The sequence below is a fragment of the Rhinopithecus roxellana genome, chromosome 15 (genome assembly GCF_007565055.1).
Source record: "Rhinopithecus roxellana isolate Shanxi Qingling chromosome 15, ASM756505v1, whole genome shotgun sequence".
NCBI classification, from domain to species: Eukaryota; Metazoa; Chordata; class Mammalia; order Primates; family Cercopithecidae; genus Rhinopithecus; species Rhinopithecus roxellana.
The window spans coordinates 45,378,059-45,396,816 of NC_044563.1; the positions used below are offsets into that span (position 1 = coordinate 45,378,059).

At 39.5% G+C, this 18,758-nt stretch overlaps 1 protein-coding gene across 2 annotated transcripts in view; it reads right to left on the reverse strand.

The window, feature by feature from the left end:
- Positions 1-18,758, reverse strand: part of CCDC81 (coiled-coil domain containing 81) — a 47,650-nt gene that overhangs the window by 12,028 nt on the left and 16,864 nt on the right. The window contains exons 4-10 of one of the 2 annotated variants that reach the window (XM_010356024.2): positions 17,703-17,959; positions 15,085-15,164; positions 12,781-12,902; positions 9,725-9,848; positions 3,301-3,388; positions 2,713-2,856; positions 1,643-1,747 (exon numbers count right to left, since the gene is read on the reverse strand). In XM_010356024.2, coding sequence (XP_010354326.1) covers positions 1,643-1,747; positions 2,713-2,856; positions 3,301-3,388; positions 9,725-9,848; positions 12,781-12,902; positions 15,085-15,164; positions 17,703-17,959 — 920 coding nt within the window. The remainder of the gene's footprint in view (positions 1-1,642; positions 1,748-2,712; positions 2,857-3,300; positions 3,389-9,724; positions 9,849-12,780; positions 12,903-15,084; positions 15,165-17,702; positions 17,960-18,758) is intronic. The other variant, XM_010356025.2, reaches the window with a different exon arrangement.

Here is an 18,758-nt window from a genome sequence, read left to right on the forward strand (position 1 = left end):
TATAGGAGAGCAAGAATGCAAGCAGTGAATCTAAGGGAAGTATTGCAGAAGTTGAGCATAACAGTGTGGCTTAGCAGCACTTTCAGTGTGGCAACATTAAAGACGAAGACATTTGGACAGATATTGGATACATTTTGGATGTAAAGGCAACTGGACTTGCAAATGATTGGATGTCAGGAACAGAGAAAGGAATACTGAGATCATGACTAGATAACACGTTTGTGCAAAATGGCTGGTGCGTGATACCACTTACTAACATGAGAAGACAGAAAGGAACAGGTTAAGGAGGGAATCAAAAATTCTGTTTAGGTCTTTTTAAATTTAAGATGTGTATAGATATATCAAAGAAGAGATACACAGCAGTGATAAATATAATCTGGAGCTTATATATAAGAAGAGAGAACGATCATGCCTAAATTTCAGAAGCCCCATGCTCTCTCTCTCCTTCCTTCCCTGCTTCCCTGCCTGGAATGCTCTTCCTCCCTTGGTTTCTCTGCCTAACTCTTGTATACCAGAAACTCTTCCCAAATCTCTGGTCTAAGTTAATGAATCTCTTCTTTTGCTCATATAGTGCCCTTTTTCAGAGATTTATCGTCACATTGGTTATACCACACAGTTGTCTCTTTAAGTGTCTGTCTCTCCCACTAGAGACCTCTTCAGAAGAGGGAACCTTGAATTCCTAGACACCAGCACAGTGGCCGGCATGGAGGAATTCAATAAATGTTTGATGATGAATAAATAAATTATATTTTATTAGATTTATGTCCAGAGTGTCGACTGCCTAGATGGTGGTATATAAAGAGAAAGATTCAGGCAGAAATAAAGGTAGGCACATGATGACTGAAAACATTAAATCAAGCAGTGAAGCAGTTGGCTCACCACCATCTGAATCTGGGTTTCCCAAACATTAATGCAAATACAAATCACTTGGGGATCTTATTCTACCATAGATGCCCATTCAGGGAGTCTGGGGTGGGGCCCTAGATTCAGCATTTCCAGCAAGCTCCCAGGCAATACTGATACTGCTGGTTCTCTTAGGTCCTTGGGCTGGACTTTAGTAGTATATTGCTCCCTCCTCTCCATCCATCCCACATCCTGGTTAAGAATTACCATAATTAACAAGACCTGCAGTGACTAGTGGGAACAGTACAGTGAATGTGAGTGGTGTGGCTATAGACACCAGACAACGCCTGCCCTAGAAGAAAGCTTCAAACTGCACCACCCACTTTTCAACTCCGCCGCTTTAAAAAAATGGCACAACTGGCCGGGCACGGTGGCTCACACTTGTAATCCCAGCACTTTGGGAAGCCAAGACAGGCAGATCATGAGACCAGGAGTTCAAGACCAGCCTGGCCAACATGGTGAAACCCTGTCTCTACTAAAAATACAAAAGTTAGCAGGGCATGGTGGCAGGCACCTGTAATCGCAGCTGCTTGGGAAGCTGAGGCAGGAGAATGGCTTGAACCTGGGAGGCAGAGGTTGCAGTGAGCCGAGACCACACCATTGCACTCCAGCCTGGGTGATAGAACAGACTCCGTCTCAAAAAAAAAAAAAAAAAAAGGCACAACCTGCGACACAGGGAGTGGATCCAAAGACTCACGATGGGCCAGGTGTTAGCAATAGAAATTTTAAAAAGACTTACATAAAATTCTGGTTTCTCATTCTTGTGGCTTCTTATAGCTTCAGCAACTCCAAGATTATAGGCAGCATTTTTCTGATTCTGTTCTCTAGTAGCCAGACTTTTCATCTATTGTATATAAAAAAGTTTTAAATTAAATTTTTAGTTACATATTGAAGTGGAGCCTTTAAAAATTTTAATTCTATTACATTAAAATAATCCAGCCATGGTAGAAACCTGCCTTTTGGAGGCAATGGTACCTTCTGTTATCTCTATAGATTTATAAAAGTAGATTGGGAAAGGTATTTTATTTCCTATTCTTGGCCTTTAGGTGCCACCAGAGGGATCTAAGGAATGGAAGAACTCATCACAAATGCAGGAAAGGGCAGTCAGTAGGGTCAATTATTAGACACCACATAAATCTGGATACAGCAAGTGTAAAAGTGCCTTTCTGTCTTTGCTTGAAATAAGACATGAATATGAAGGGTAAAAGCCTTCACCAGAGTTGTATTTTATCAGAAATAAAGAAACATAAATCCAATAATTCCACCTTTAAAATTCAGACCTTAGGTTAAAGAAAATCAGTGATATGTGCAAACATTCGACTACATGGATATTCATCCCATTGTTGTTTATTATTAGTGAAAACATCAACACAAGTTTTAGTCTAACAGTAGATACATGATTAGATATGTCACAGTACAGACATATGATGGAACATTTTTAAATTACATTATAGGCTGGGCTCAGGGGGTCATGCCTATAATCCCAGTACTTTGGGAGGCAGAGGCGGGAGGAATGCTTGAACCCAGGAGTTGGAGACCACCCTGGGCAACATGGTGAAACCCCATCTCTACAAAAAATACATAAATTAGCCAGGTGTGGTGACATGTGCCTGTGGTCCCAGCTAATCTGGAGGCTGAGGTAGAAGGATCACCTGAGCCCAAGTAGGTCGAGGCTGCAGTGAGCGGAGGTTGTGCCACTGCATTTCAACCTGGGTGACAGAGCTGTGCCAATAAAAAATAATAATAAATTACATTATATAATCATGTTCTACTGCCCCATATTAAAGACTGATCAAGGTGTCGGACTACCTGGTGTCTGAAGAGAGCCTCCTGATCTTTCAACATCTGATACTGCTGTATGAGTCTCTCATCTTCTATCTCTCTCCTCCTTTCCTCACCGTAGTACAACGGGGAATTTCGTTGTGCTCGTTGCAAACATACATAGCACATTTCCTACAATCCCAAATTTCAGGACAAATAAATTTTTACATTTTACCTTTCTGGTTTCACATTCCTGTCACAAGCTCTCCAAAGGCTAGGTATATCAAGAAACCTGTTTTTAATGGCTATATTAGTGACAGCAAAATGAGATTTGCAGTGTGGACCCCAGAAATATTCTAAAGGATCTTCTGAACTCGCACTTCATCAGAAGTATTTATGAACTCGCACTTCATCAGAAGCAGTTGAAACTTAGAAAGGGATTTCTCAATTCTTTTTTTGTTTACCAGTGCATCTTGACTAGTAGATAGATTTATCACAGTTCAGTTTTGAGCCTGAGTACTTGAGTACTTCAGCCATACTCATATAATTAAGCAAGAGAGATTCCCAGAACTCTCTTTGAGAAACAAAAATCAGTATAAGATTTTGATGAGGCTTATTTGTTTGGAAACACTGTACCTGTCCTGCCTTATCATGATCCTGACAAGCTGGAGATGTTTGGGGCTTCATGTCACTGTCATGTTTCAGACAACCTGGAGATGATAAGCTGTAAAAGCAATGCAACATTAATTAATGTTTAATACAGTCTGACCTCAAGAGCAGTAATAATTATAGAAGCCAAGTATAAGATGAAGAAAAATATCTCAGTGATTTAGTTCAGAACAGCTGTATGTGTAGAGGTTAAGAATATGTACCACAGAATCTGAATTTGTGTCAGACGATAAAGGTGGGTTTGAATCCCAGCTTTCTTGCTTACAAGATGACTGACATCAGACCAGCTGTGTAATCTTACAAAATCTCAGTTACCAATTATGTGAAATGGGGATGAAATTTATTCATTCCACAGAAATGTATTGAGTGCTTACCATGTACACTATTCTAAGCACAGGAGAAGCAATGAAGAACAAAATACACACATAGAAAAGTCCCTGCCCTCATGGAATTAACATTCTGATGGAGATAGAGAGCCCAGTGACAAGATAAATAAGTGAACTCTATAGTATGTTCCATGATGATAAATGCCTTGCAATGCTGGAGGAATGGAGTGTTAAACTGTAAAGAGAATGGCCAGGGAAGTTCTTACCAAGGAAGTGACATGTGAGTAAATACCTGAAGGAAGTAAGGGAACAACAGTGTAGATATCTGATGGAAGAGACATTCCAAGCAAACAAACCAGTGCAGTCCTTCAGTTGGAAGGTGCCTGTGGTCATTGTGGTGGAGGGAGATGAATTAGGGGTGAGTATTAATATTAATATTAGTATTCATTAGAAAATAGGACTGATATTATCACCTAAAAAGCAGCTCGAAGAATGAAAATATTTATTTTTTAATTTTATTTATTTTATTTTAATTTTTGAGACAGAGTCTCACTCTGTCACCCAGGCTGAAGTACAATGGCGCGAATCTCAGCTCACTGCAAACTCAAGTTCAAGCGATTCTCCTGCCTCAGCCTCCTGAGTAGCTGGGATTACAGGTGCACACCACCACACTCAGCTAATTTTTGTATTTTTAGTAGACACAGGGCTTCACCATGTTGATCAGACTGGTCTCGGACTCCTGACCTCATGGTCTGCCCACCTTGGCCTCCCAAAATGCTGGTATTACAGGTATGAGCCACCTCGCCGGGCCAAGAATGAAACTATTTAAAAGTAGAGAAATAGAGAATAGATTTAGATGCTCAAACATGCATTTAATAGGAGTGCTGAATTTTTAGGATAAAGGAAATGGCAAAGAACAATATTTTAGAAAATAACAGATAAGAATTTTCCAGAAAGTCATGACTCCTAAGAATAGCCATGCAGAACATCAAGAAATAAGAAAAATTCTTAAAAGCTACAAGAAAGAATGACAATCAGATTGACTCAGACGTTGCATCAGGACAACTGTCAGGAGAAAATGGAGCAATATCATTAAAATGCTGAAGGAAAATAACTATGAACCAAGAATCAGCACTCAAGAGCGATAACACAGTAAGAATCATTTTAAGCAATACAAAGAACAAGTGTACTGAAAAGACAGGGAACCATTACAGGATATACTTTAGCAAGAAGAAAAATGAACCCAGGAGGAAGGACAGGGATATAAGAAACAGGCCAGGCGTGGTGGCCCACGCCTGTAATCCCAGCACTTTGGGAGGCCAAGGCAGGGGGATCACTTGAGGTCAGGAGCTCGAGACCAGCCTGGCCAACATGGTGAAACCCTGTCTCTACTAAAAATACAAAAATAACCAGACATGGTGGTGTGCGCCTGTAATCCCAACTACTCAGGAGGCTGAGGCAGGAGAATTGGTTGAGAGTGGGAGGCGGAGGTTGCAGTGAGCCAAGATCACACCAGAAAAAAAATAAAAAGGAAGAAAAGAAAAGAAAAAGAAAAAAGAGGAAATGATGGTGACCAAAGAAATTGGTAAACATGTTGGCAAATCCAAATTAATCTTTGACCATAAAATAATACAAATTTTTTAACACTTAAAACCAATTTGGAACAAAAGTTCTAGACAACAAAAATACAGGTTTGGAAGGGGATGCAGTTTGAAGGAAATTGAAAGCATACTGAGGAAATGTGGTCAAAGGAAATCCAAAGCATACTAAAGAAATGTGATCAGTCCAACAGAAAAAGGGTAATAATGAAGTTAAATGGACGTAAATAGAAAATACAAAATAAGACAGTAAAGATAGGTTCAAATATACCAATAATTACAACTGAAATTAAAGTCTAGATTGAGTTTTAAAATATCCAAATATAAGCTATTTAGTAGAGACACACATGAAATGGTAAAATACACACAAAAATTCTTAAAATGGCATTAAAAGGCTATTCCAGGTGAAATACTAATCAAATGTTGCATTGTTAATTATGTACTACAGAAATGAAGGCAAAAGATTTTAGTAGAGACAAAGGAAAATATTTCATAATGATAAAAGGAACTATCTACCAAAAAATCCCAGACGTGTAGAATTTAATATTGCTTAAGAAGCAAAAATTGACGTAATTACTGAAAAATATACCATCATGGTTAAAGATTTTTAATATCTCTCTCAAAAAAAATAGTAAGGATTTTAAAGCTTTTAACGACTTATTTTAACAAGGTTTAGCTAATATCTAAATATCTAGAAATTTACGTCTAAGGAATAGTAGTATACAGTGTCTTCAAGTATACATAAAACAATTACCGTAAAAGTACTCAAGCTAGAAAAGAAGGTTCAGCAAATTACAAAGTACCAAATAACTGACATTAAGTGAACCACAGCATAAAATGAGAAAGTGCCCCCACTAAAAACCTCTATTCTCCCATCCAAGTACTAACCAGGCCCGACCCTGCTTAGCTTCCGATTCGGTGGCTCAAGCCTGTAATCCCAGCACTTTGGGAGGCCGAGACGGGCGGATCACGAGGTCAGGAGATCGAGACCATCCTGGCTAACACGGTGAAACCCCGTCTCTACTAAAAATACAAAAACTAGCCGGGTGAGGGGGCGGGCGCCTGTAGTCCCAGCTACTCGGGAGGCTGAGGCAGGAGAATGGCGTAAACCCGGGAGGCGGAGCTTGCAGTGAGCTGAGATCTGGCCACTGCACTCCAGTCCGGGCGACAGAGCGAGACTCCGCCTCAAAAAAAAAAAAAAAAAAAAAAAAAAAAAAAACCTCTATTCATTTGGAAAAAGTAATAAAATTTGAGTCTTCTGAATAACCAATGAATTAAGTATTGTATAAGTCTACACTCCCTTACTGTAATTCCAAAATGCAAATGCTCAACTCTGACCTCACTGGTCATGTTTTCTAATTTCTTATAACTTGTTCATACTTTCCATTCTTTTAATTTATGTAAAGATTTTAAACATCTTATTCTATATTCTGTATTTTATAATGTTCAAGATCCAAAATCCTTGAGAGCTCAATTCTTCCATCTTTTTTGTTTCTGATGGCTCTCATTATGTGGCAGCTTATTTCCACGTGGTCTTTGTAATTTTGGATTCTGACCTCATTTTTAGCCCAACTCCATCTGTCAGAAGTCAGGAGCCTGAGATGAAAATAAGATCCTTTAGAGCAGGGGTTGGCAAACTTTTTATGAAAAGGGCCAGAGAGTGAATATTTTAGGCTTTGAGGGCCACACAGTCCCTGACGCAAGTAGCAGGTGCAGATAATATGCAAATGCAGGGGCACAGCAGTGTTTCGATGAAACTATTTATAAAAACATATGGTGGACTAGATTTGGCTCTCAGTAGAGGACCTTTTCAGATTATTTAGACCACCATATTGCTAGAAGCAGAACCCTTTATTTTTTAATAACTTCTCTTAGGCCTCAAAATCTGGGGTTGGGCGAATGCTGATTCCCTAAAAGTTTGATTTAAATAACCTGTCAGATGCAACTGACATGAGGAAGCAATAAGAAATATGTCTCAATCTGGATTCTTATGATCCAAGACGATTCACTTGTATTTTTTTTAATCCTCTAACTTGGAGTGAAAATTTTACAGAATCACTAACCACTACATGCCCTTCAGCACCAGCCAAATTTGCACTTCCTATAGTAGTCACTATTTTGAATAACGATGCCATCTTCTCCCAGTGACCTAAGCCAAAATCTGGGGTCATCTTTGACATCTCCTTCTTAACCTCCCTTAACTAATCCCCAACAGTCAAAGCTAAAGCTTTCCGTCTGATCTTTTTTTCATACCCTTATTACCTTTCCCTAGACGAGTTATACTCAACTGTTAAACAATGAAAGTACTATCCTTCTTAGTTTAAACAAATCTTACTCAAACCCCAATATATAAAACAGAAAAACAGCACACATCCTCCAGTGGAAGTGAGGACATAGAGCCCAGAGTCCCACCCATCTGGGCTGGGTGGGACTCACTCTCAGTCTTTGATGTGCTCTTAAGGCCCTCTGAGGCCTTAGGGTCATTTGTTGGAAATAGATTGCCTAGACTACTGCCTTGATCTGCTAAATTGTGCTACACTTTTCCATTTTATTACACCTCTTCCCCTGCTGCTAATCTTATCCCTCTAGATCATTCTTTACTCTTCTAAAAGAATTTTTTTTTCAAAATGAAAATGTAATTATGGACTGACATTCCCAAACATGGTGTTTGGGGACTTGGACAGGTTGGTAAATCAGAAAAGATATATTTTAAACTTCTGTACACTAAATGGTGCAGAAACAAAATTAAAAAGAAAAAAAGAATTAGGAAAATGTTTAAAACATACACATCAATAAACTATTCATATCTATGATATATGAAGTTCTCTTTATAAGAAATACAACTTGTTTTTAAGAAAAATTAAAGCTCCCAGCTGAAAAAGGACACAGGATTCAAGCAGGAAAATTGTAAAAGAACTACAAATGGCTAAGAAACAAGATAAAAATAAATGCAGGCCAGGTGTGGTGGCTCACGCCTGTAATCCCAGCACTTTGAGAGACCGAAGTGGGAGACTTGCTTGAGGCCAGGAGTTCTAGACCAGCCTACACAACATACTAAGACCCCATCTCTTCAAAAAAAAAAAAAAAAAAAAATCAAAAAAATTAGCTGGTGTGGTGGTGTGCACCTAATAGTCCCAGCTACTTGGGGGTCTGAGGCAGTAAAATCACTTGAGCCCAGCAGGCTGAGCTGTAGTGAGCCATGATCATGCCACTGTTCTTTAGCCTTGGTGACAGAGTGAGATGCTGTCTCAAAAACAAAACAAGAAAAAACCCACTAGAAGTCAAACAAGCACAGGTTAAAAACAATAATGAATACCATCATTTCACTTTGCTAAAGTATTAGCAAAACTGTAGAAAAGATAGCACTCTGTCATATTACTGTTGCTGAGAGGATAATTTGCTACAATCATGAAGAAGATAATTGGCAATGTGTATCAAAGGCATGAAAATGGACTCACTTCTTATCTCTGAAATTTAAAGTTTTTATCCTATGGAATATCCAGATGTATGCAAAGAATTATGTTTAATTATATTTTCACAACATTATTTATAGTACTTAAAAACTGGAAGCCATCTAAATATCCAATAGCAGAGTGGTTAAACAAAAGGTTTAATCTTTCATTAAGATGATGTGCAATTATTTGTTAAGGTTTTGGAATTTTTAATATGGGGAAATCATCCACTTATTAAATGTAACAAAAATTCATATAATATGATCTAAATTTTATTTAAAAAGTATGTATATTCCAAGTGTAAGTATCTGTATATATTGTATATGCATTGAAATAAACGACATGCACCATAAGGTTAATACAAAGTTTCCTCTATGTAGAGGGATTATGGGTGATTTTTTGTAACTCTTGCTTTTTTGGTTTCCTCAAAATTTCTATGATAGACATGTATTGTTTTAGTAATCGCACAAAAAGTATTTTTTGGTTAACTTTTTTTTTTTTTTTTTTTTTGAGACGGAGTCTTGGTCTGTCACCCAGGCTGGAGTGCAGTGGTGCAGTCTCGGCTCACTGCAAGCTCTGCCTCCCAGGTTCACGCCATTCTCCTGCCTCAGCCTCCCAAGCAGCTGGGACTACAGGCGCCCGCCACCACACCTGGCTAATTTTTTGTATTTTTAGTAGAGATGGGGTTTCACCGTGTTAGCCAGAATGGTCTCGATCTCCTGACCTCGTGATCCGGGAAGCCCAAATCTACAAAATACTCTGTGCTATTTTGTTTCCCCCTGTATCATAACATATATTCTGCTGAATCATAATTTATCCCTCTGCATATGTCTGGCTTCCCACTAGATGGTGAACCTTGGTCACCTTTATTATTCCCATCATGTTGCACGTAGAAAGCTGTCAAGAACACTGGATAAATGAATTAATGAACAATTACAGTTCCCTGCATCAAGCAATGACTCAAAAATATATTTAGTAAAGTACAACAGAAAAAAAAAAAAAGTCAGTGCATTACCTTTCAGAGGTCATAATCTTCCCACCACTCTCACTTTGGTCAGACTTTTCCAGCAAGCTGACATTTGTCACTTTGGCAGGGAACAAAGCTTGTCTATCTCGAAGTCTCTTGGGTGATGAGATATCTGTAGAATAAAGAATGAATGAAAACGAGTTTCCTTTCAACTCTCAAACCACTAACTGTGTAGTTTTTACCAAGGGAAATTTTCATGTAAGATACACTCTTTTATCTTTAAATAATCACCCCTTGTTCTATTGTGATGTAAAAAAATGTTTTTGCTGTGTATTTGCAAAGAAAGCACTGTGCTAAGTATTTAGAGGACAAAAAGAGGCAACTAACATAAATGCAAGAAGTGGCTGGATATTACACGACCAGGAGATATGTTAGTTTAGTTAACATTTCTTATGAAAAATGAACAGTGTCAGTTTTACAACTTTGATATCTGTAGATTTAGACATTTTGCCTGTAAAGATCTTTCAGTAGATATAGTTGAAGAGAAAAATAAGATATAAACAAAAAAGTGAGAGCTTCCATTTGGAGGTCATCTTATGTGCTAACAGTGCTAAGTGCTTTATAATACACATTTACTAAATAACAACCTAGGACAACGATGCAAAATGTGTAAGTCAAAAATAAATGTTACAATCTTTTTTTTTTTTTGAGATGGAGTCTTACTCTGTCACCAGGCTGGAGTGCAGTAACCCAATCTCAGCTAATTGCAACTTCTGTCTCCCAGGTTCAAGCAGTTATCCCACCTCAGCCTCCTGAGTAGCTGGGATAACAGGTGCATGCCACTACTCCCAACTAACTTTTTTTTTTAACTTTTTATTTTTTTTTTTATTTGTAGTAGAGACAGGGTTTCGCCATGTTGGCCAGGCTGACTTCAAACTCCTGATCTCAGGTGATGCACCCACCTCAGCCTTCCAAAGTGCTAGGATTACAGGTGTGAGCCACTGTGCCCAGCCAAATGTTGTAGTCTTTAACGATCTGGCATGTTCAGAGGAGAGAAGCCACTTCAGAATTCAGTGGTAAGTTTTCCTGGAGGAAGTGAGATGTGAAAAGGGTACTAAAAGGTGAGTAGGATGGAGACAGATTGAAATAAAAGGAAGGACAGTTTAGGCTGCAGGAAAGAAAAATGAACAAAGGATGAAATTGGGGAAGGGCAGGCATGTTAGAAGAGCATGAATAGGCCAAGCATAGTGGCTCACGCCTGTAATCCTAGCACTTTGGGAGGCCAAGGTGGGCAGATCATTTGAGCTCAGGAGTTCAAAATCAGCCTAGGCAACATGGCAAAACCCTGTCTCTACAAAAAGTACAAAACTTAGCCAGGCATGGTGGTGCACACCTGTGGTCCTAGCTACTCAGGAGGCTGAAGTGGGAGGATCACCTGAGCCCAGGAGGTTGAGGCTGCAGTGAGCCAAGAGTGTGTCACTGCACTCCTCCCTGGGTGACAGAGCAAGACCCCACCTCAAATTAAAAAAAAGAACATGAATAGATAATTTTGCCCAAAGAAGAGGTCTGTGTAGGGCACAGTGGGGGATGAGACTAGAGAAATGAGAAAGCATGTGAATATTAGGCTAGAATTTGATATGCAATCCTGTAGGCCACACATAGAAAACAGACATCCACAAGCCAGTGTTCACCCATTGGTATGTTTTGTTAGCATTTTTTGTTTCAACAAAAGTCAACATTTAACAACCAATAGATTTCACACTAAAGTCAGGATCTCTGCTTCTTTTGAAAAATCAGAAGATTGTGCTCACTTTGGTAGCACACATACTAAAATTGGAAAAATGAGAACATTTGATACCACTTGGGCCACATTTCCACAAAGCAACAATCTGCTAGAGGAACAGTCCTCAAAGTGTGGCCTGATAAGCCATACTTTTTGGGGTCCCTAGGACCCTTTCAAAATGTCTGTGGCTGTGTGTGGTGGCTCCCGCCTCTAATCGTAGCACTCTGGGAGGCCAAAGCAGGCGGATCACCTGAGGTTAAGAGTTTGAGACCAGCCTGGCCAATATGGTGAAACCCCATCTATACTAAAAATACAAAAATTAGCTGGGTGTGGTGGCGCACACCTTTAGTCCCAGCTACTTGGGGGGAGGATGATGCAGGAGAATCGTTTGAACCCAGGAGGCGGAGGTTGCAGTGAGCCCAGATTGTGCCACTGAACTCCAGCCTGGGTGACAGAGCGAGACTCCATCTCAGAAAGAAAATAAGTCTTTGGTTAAAAAAACAAAAAATCTTTGGAGTCCTAGGATTTTCTTCATTTGCTTCCATCAAAACAACTATCACAACAGATTAGATGCAGACATAGGTATGAGAATCCAGGTTTTTCTACAAACATCAGAGTGATAAAACTGCCACTCTTCGTTTTTCATAAGAAATGTTAAGTAAGCTAACATGTCTCCAACCCACTTATATCCAGATCACTTCCTGCATTTGTGTTACCTCCCTGGACCCTATAGTCATCTGAGTTTTGGCCCCTTTGAGCAATGGGGAGCCAGCAAAGAGATGATGATCTAAGAGCCTGAGAGTCATAGGACCTAAGGCCCATAAAGTAAGTAAGCTCATAATTAAGGTCAGATGCAGGATTCTAGGACTAGAATGTATTGGAAATAATATAGTGATTATTTGTGGCTGGGTGCAGTGGTTCACGCCTGTAATCCCAGCACTTTGGATGGCCTAGATGGGCTGATCACTTCAGGTCAGGAGTTCGAGACCGGCCTGGCCAATATGGTGAAACCTCATCTATACAAAAACTAAAAAAATTAGCCAGGCATGGTAGCACATGACAGTAATCCCAGCTACTCGGGATGCTGAAGCAGGAGAGTCGCTTGTACCTGGGAGGTGGAAGTTGCAATGAGCTGAGATTATGCCACTACACTCCAGCCTGGGCAACAGTGAGACTCCATCTCAAAAAAAAAAAAAAAAAAGTAATAATAATGATATAGTGATTATTTGTAAATTTAACTTTATTTACCTTCGGCTAAGCAATATGACTGGGCTCATAGCAGTAAAGAGTGACAGATTGTATCCAGAAATCATTGGCCTACCTCTGATGCCTTCTTCTTTGTCTGACAGGTCTTTTAACTTGCACTTTCTTTCTCTATTCTCTCCACATTCTTCTACAAGGGTCTCCACAGGTAGTTTGTTTTCCATCTCCTTGAGCTCAATCCTAGGAATAAGCCAATATGTTTTTCCGTTGCACTGAACCTGAACAGGTGACTGTGTGAACTTTCAAGTCTTGGAAGCAACCCAGCCAGCTGGCTGATTCTGAAATAAGCCCACTTTCTTCAAGGAGTGAGTGCTCTGATGTGCTGAGTACATATCATAGATTAATTTTTTTCCAAGGTTTTCTGGGAGCTGACCAAGACCTTCCCCCTCTATACCATAGTCTCAAAAGCAGCTTGCATATAGAGAAATTGCCTTAAAGTCCTTTATTTAGGTTATTGGGTTTTGTTTCCATTTGAATTTTTATATCCTAGTTCTATAACTAGATGATCTGGGGTGATACAGTGAGAAAAGGTTGTTGGATAGCTTAAAGGCAAAAGATTCATAGCTTGGTAGAGTGTGCCCCAAAATAACCATTTGTCTCCTCCCTCCTTTGCCACTTCACTTCATCATTCTCTCCCCAGGCAAAAGTGAAGGACTTGCACAACTACAATTTGCAGCAGGGAGGAAGGGGGTTGTTCAGTTGGTGTGTGTAGTTGTACGATTTCTTTAGTCTCAGGTGTGGAGTACTAGGTTGGAGTAGGGAGTGGGGGTGGGGGTACCTTCAGTCAATTCAGGGGCCAAATGTCACATAAATAAAACATCAACAGTTGTTTTGAGTATTTAAGTCCCCTTGTCCATTTCTAGGCCCTTGACTTGATGGAGCCTCCATCTGTGTTCTTTGACCCACTACAATTATTTCCCTCCTGGAGTGCCTAAGCCAAAATATGTCAAAGGGAACAGCCACATTTGCCTTCCAAAACAATCAAAATTATTTTCAAACTGCTGATTTATTTTTAGTGTAAGGCAATATGGTGCAATGGAAAGAACACTGGACCAGGAGCCGTGGTCTTATTTCTATAAGCTCGGCTGCTTATTGTTGCATGGCCATTTCATGTGCAAGATGAGACGGCTAGAAAACAACCTCTAAGGCTTACTCTTTGCTTCACACTGAATCTTCTGAGGTATTTGTCAAACAGCTCTTCCAGGAGGGGGTTGTTCCAAAGCAACAAGCACAAGAGAATGTCACACTCAAAACATCTGAGAAATTCTCATACTTTTATACTGTACTCATACTTCCTAAAGAATGCTTTAGGAAGCTAGTTGTTATTCCCCAAACTTCCTCCACCTGAAATGCACAGTGGTTAATGGCACAGCAATTAAGATTATTAACATAATTAAGAGCACACAATGAATAAGTGATGGCCAAACTGGAAATAAAACTGATGTCTCCTGACTCCTACTCCAGTGCTCTCAATAGTGCACCATGTTGCTTCATTCATGTAAAAGAAAAAAATTAATTTTGTATCGTGATAAAATGGAGAATTATAATACATGTCACATGATTGTCGTGAAGATTAAACGAAGTAATATGCAACCACCAGTAACAACCACTGTGCTCATGGAGTAAAGCTGTTTCCTTATTCTAACTTACCTGTTTAACCCGTTTAGTGGTAAAAATCCGAGCTCTGACAGGAAATGAGCTGAACTGAAGGAAGAAGCAGCAGCTAGGGCAGAAGAAGTGCTACAAAGTAGAGGAAAGCTCAGCAGGTGAGAAGAGTTTTACTAATACTGCAGGGACTAAGGTTGATGGAAGGTAGTATCAGAATTTCCAGGAGCCAAGGGTAGTTTTATAAATGGGCTGGGCAAGGTGGCTCACGCCTGTAATCCCAGCACTTTGGGAGGTCGAGGCAGATGGATCACTTGAGATCAGGAGTTTGAGACCAGCCTGGCCAATATGGTGAAACCCCATCTCTACTAAAAGTACAAAAATTAGCCAGGCGTGGTGTCATGCACCTGTAATCTCAGCTACTCGAAAGGCTGAGGCAGGATAGAATTGCTTAAACCCAGGAGACAGAGGTTACAGTGAACAGAGTTCGCGCCACTGCACTCCAGCCTGGGTGACAGAGCAATACTCCGTCTCAGTGAGGGAGGATAAAAAAGAATAAATATCCATTGTTATTTAACTTAACTACAGAAAGAGTATGCAATAAACTCTTCTTTGTTGGTGCATTTAGAGAGGGAGAGACAGAGAATACATTAAAAGGAGCATGAGCTACAAAACATTGAGAAATACTGCCCAATGAGATCAGCAGATCAGCAAGGAGTGCTAGTGCCTGGAGGAACCCATGAAGCAAAGCACTCACCTTGGAAATGCAAGCACACTGCTGGGCCACTTCCTCAAGGCCTCTCTGCTAGACAACACCGAGTCCACAGTGCCAGGCCTCTAGAGGACAGCGACAGAGCAAGGTTACATCTAGGCTGCCGGCCAGGACTTAGACAAATTAAAAACTGCAGGCTGTCTCATAGGCAAGGCTACCACAATACTTTTCTTGTTGTTTATGTTTAGCGCTTAAAAGTCCAGAGCTTAAAAATCCAATGAGGAATGATCTCATTCATCAGAGTAATCACCCCGGGTAGCTGCACAGCAATTATTTTGGTGTTGCCTTTTCTCAAACCATTTCCTTTTTGGGAATTGCCTTCAGAGTTGACAGATTCTTTTAGATATCTTTAAGAAGATAGCAGACTTCGTAAAAATATATGGAAAGTGAGCAAGCTGTCTAATTCCACTCTTGACCCAAATAATTAAAATTAGGCAATTAAGAGAAAAGCTTTCGAGTCAGGTGGGCTCATGTTCAAATCCCCACACTGCTAACAGGTATGTGGCCTTAGGCATTGGGTTTCTGGAGATAATAAAAGGATCTAATAGCACTTCCATGAGGTCCTTTGTATAAGTAGCTAGCCCATAGTAAATACTGAACAAATGGCTATTTTAATTCTCATATAACTATAAACATAATAGTCACATTGTCACATTTTTACTGTAGAATAATGTATAAAATTATTATTTTTGCATGAGTACTACCCCTTACAAAAGCCTTTGAAGGGAATTCTCACAAAGAAGTATAGAAAATATTTCTAATAAAAGCAGCATCACTGAAATAAGCACATAGCTTTCCAAGGGGACTACTCTACAAGATGTTTTAAGTTACGGGTCATTTGGGAATAAACTCTCACTGACACCACTTTATGGCAGTATTCCAAAATGTGTCCTACAGAGCTAATGAGATATTGGATTAACCTAGAATTCCATGATTAAATACATCCAGGCAGTTAAACTGACTGCTTTCCAGCCAGACTTCCAGCTCCTTTAACATGCTGATGTGCTCTGTCCCTCTGTCCGTGAGAGCTATTGATTCAACCAGCAGTTTTCAGTCAGCTTTGACCTCCAAACCCTTTTTTCAGAGTATCTCTCAGGACTAGTTCTTTTGGAAAATTTCCATTCTTTAAAAGATGTGCTTTAGAGTTCAGCAGGTCAAGGAAAATGCTATCTTCTCTTTTAAACACATATTGAAGCTACAAAGTTCTGCAGAATCCCTGAGGGTTAGAGATGAGCTAGCCACTTTGGCCTTGCTTATGGACTTGTAAACCTTGCCTTGCGTTTTCATGGAAAAGCAAGGGTTTTTCCTGCATTTATTTCCCACTTTCCACATACAGGGTTGGCAATCCTTTTAGCAATCCTGTATGAAACCAGATTGTGTAAAAAAAAAAAACCCAGGAGTTTCATTATGCACAACTCCATTTCCTAAATCCCTATCCCAAAGCTTCATAAAAGGAGAAATGGGTAGACCAAGATGATACGAATAGCCTTTTCATTAAAAAAAGAAGGGTTTGGCTTTATGGGATATAGGATTATATAACATTCCATAATAATTCAATTCATTCATGTCTACTTTGTTAGTTCCCAGAGAAGTACCTGAGGCACACTAAGTATTCAATAAATCCTATAGATTGACTATGTCATTTGTTTAAACTGCTGTATCCAGCTTAGCATGAAGGTCATACCAGCTACTTAATGGTTGAAAATAATGATGCCAATTAGGAAATTTCTTCTACAACATGCCATATTAAAAGCTAAAGATTCAAAAACTCCATGACTCAAATTAAATTTTGTTATAGACTTTCATTAAAATAAAATAGTTGAACCAACATTAAAAAAGTAAAATAGTAGAACTAGCAAAAACTGAGTGGTTAGGAAGTCTGGGCTTGAATTCCGGTTCTAGTTCACCTTGGGATTCCCAAATAGCCTCTCTGAGCCCCTACTTTTCTCACTTGTAAAATTAGGATGATAATAATGCTGCTTGTATATTTTGAGACTCAAATGAAATAATACATGTAGAAGAAGTTTTTAAACTATAGGCCGGGCATGGAGGCTCATGCCTGTAATCTCAGCACTTTGGGAGGTCAGGGCGGGCAGATCACTTGAGACCAGGAGTTCAAGACCATCCTGGCCAACATGGTGAAACTCCATCTCTACTGAAAATACAAAAATTAGCTGGGTATGGTGGTGCACACCTGTAATTCCAGGTACTGAGAGGCTGAGGCAGGAGAATCACTCAAACCCAGGAGATGGAGGTTGCAGTGAGCCAACATCGTGCCACTGCACTCCAACCTGGGTGATGGAGTGAAACTCTGTCTCAAAAAATGAACAAACAAAAAACCTATAAGATACTATAAAATGTTCAGAATTTGAAGAGTTTCCATTACTATTTATATCCCTCAGTTGACTTTGACTCTTAATGTTCGTTTGCCTTCCTAATCTTTTTGTCAAAGAGTTAATCAAGTATAAACAAGCACTTCCATGTACTTCAGGTAACTGTCACCCAAATATGTCAATCTTCATTTTTCTTAATTACAATACACCTATAGATAAATCAGAACTACAATTAGGAGAAGACTTAGGAGAAGGAAAATATTAATTTACGTTTGCTAGGGCCTTTGCCAAAGCCCCACTTCCATCCATGGTACAAAGGAAGTCTTTATAAAACCTCATCTTCACTTTGTTGTCTCTGATCATGAGGACCCCAATTCCTTTGAATGTAAACTCCACATTTTGTTTCATGGAAATGGATCGCGATAAAAAAAGCAACGTCTCCTTCACACATCCTTCCACTACATCTCTGTTAAATGGACCCTCCAGGGATATCATGACAAAATTCAGTGGAACAATTGGGATATCACCTAGAGGAGAAAAGACAGTTGGGATGGGAGAAAGTGGTGATTACGATAAGGACATATACACACTCACAAATAATTATCTGATTCTCAATACCCTAAAATAGAATCTTCTGGATGAAGCCTTTAGTTGTACCCAATGTAATATTATTACTGCAGACAATTAAGTAGTTACTAACATATTAATCAGTACAATTTTCCTGAAGTATTTCTCTCAAAGTATTCTCTAAAAGTGTAAGTTCAATGCTCAAAATAAGAACAGTTAGCTTTCTAAATAACACTGTAGACAAGCTTTTGATTTTCTCTAGGACACATATAATAACTAACTCTCTTCCTCAGAGGGTTTCCTAAAGTTTTCATCCCCCTTATATTTTAGGACATACTGAAGCAATATTTGCTGATATGGTTTGGATCTGTGTCCCCACCCAAATCTCATGTTGAATTTTATTCCCCAATGTTGGAGGTGGGGCCTATTGGGAGGTGATTGGATCATGGGGGTGGATCCTTAATGTATGGTTTAACACCATTCCCCTGGGTGCTGTCCTCATGATAGTGAGTGAGCTATCATGAAATCTGGTTGTTTAAAAGTGTGTAGCACCTCCCTCCATTCTCCCTCTTACTCCTGCTCCAGCCTTATAAGACATGACTGCTTCCCCTTCGCCTTCCACCATGATTGTAAGTTTCCTGAGGCCTCCCCAGCCATACTTCTGTACAACCTGTGGAACCATGGGCCAATTAAACCTCTTTTCTTTATAAATTACCCAGTCTCAGGTATTTCTTCATAGCAGTACAAGAATTAACTGAT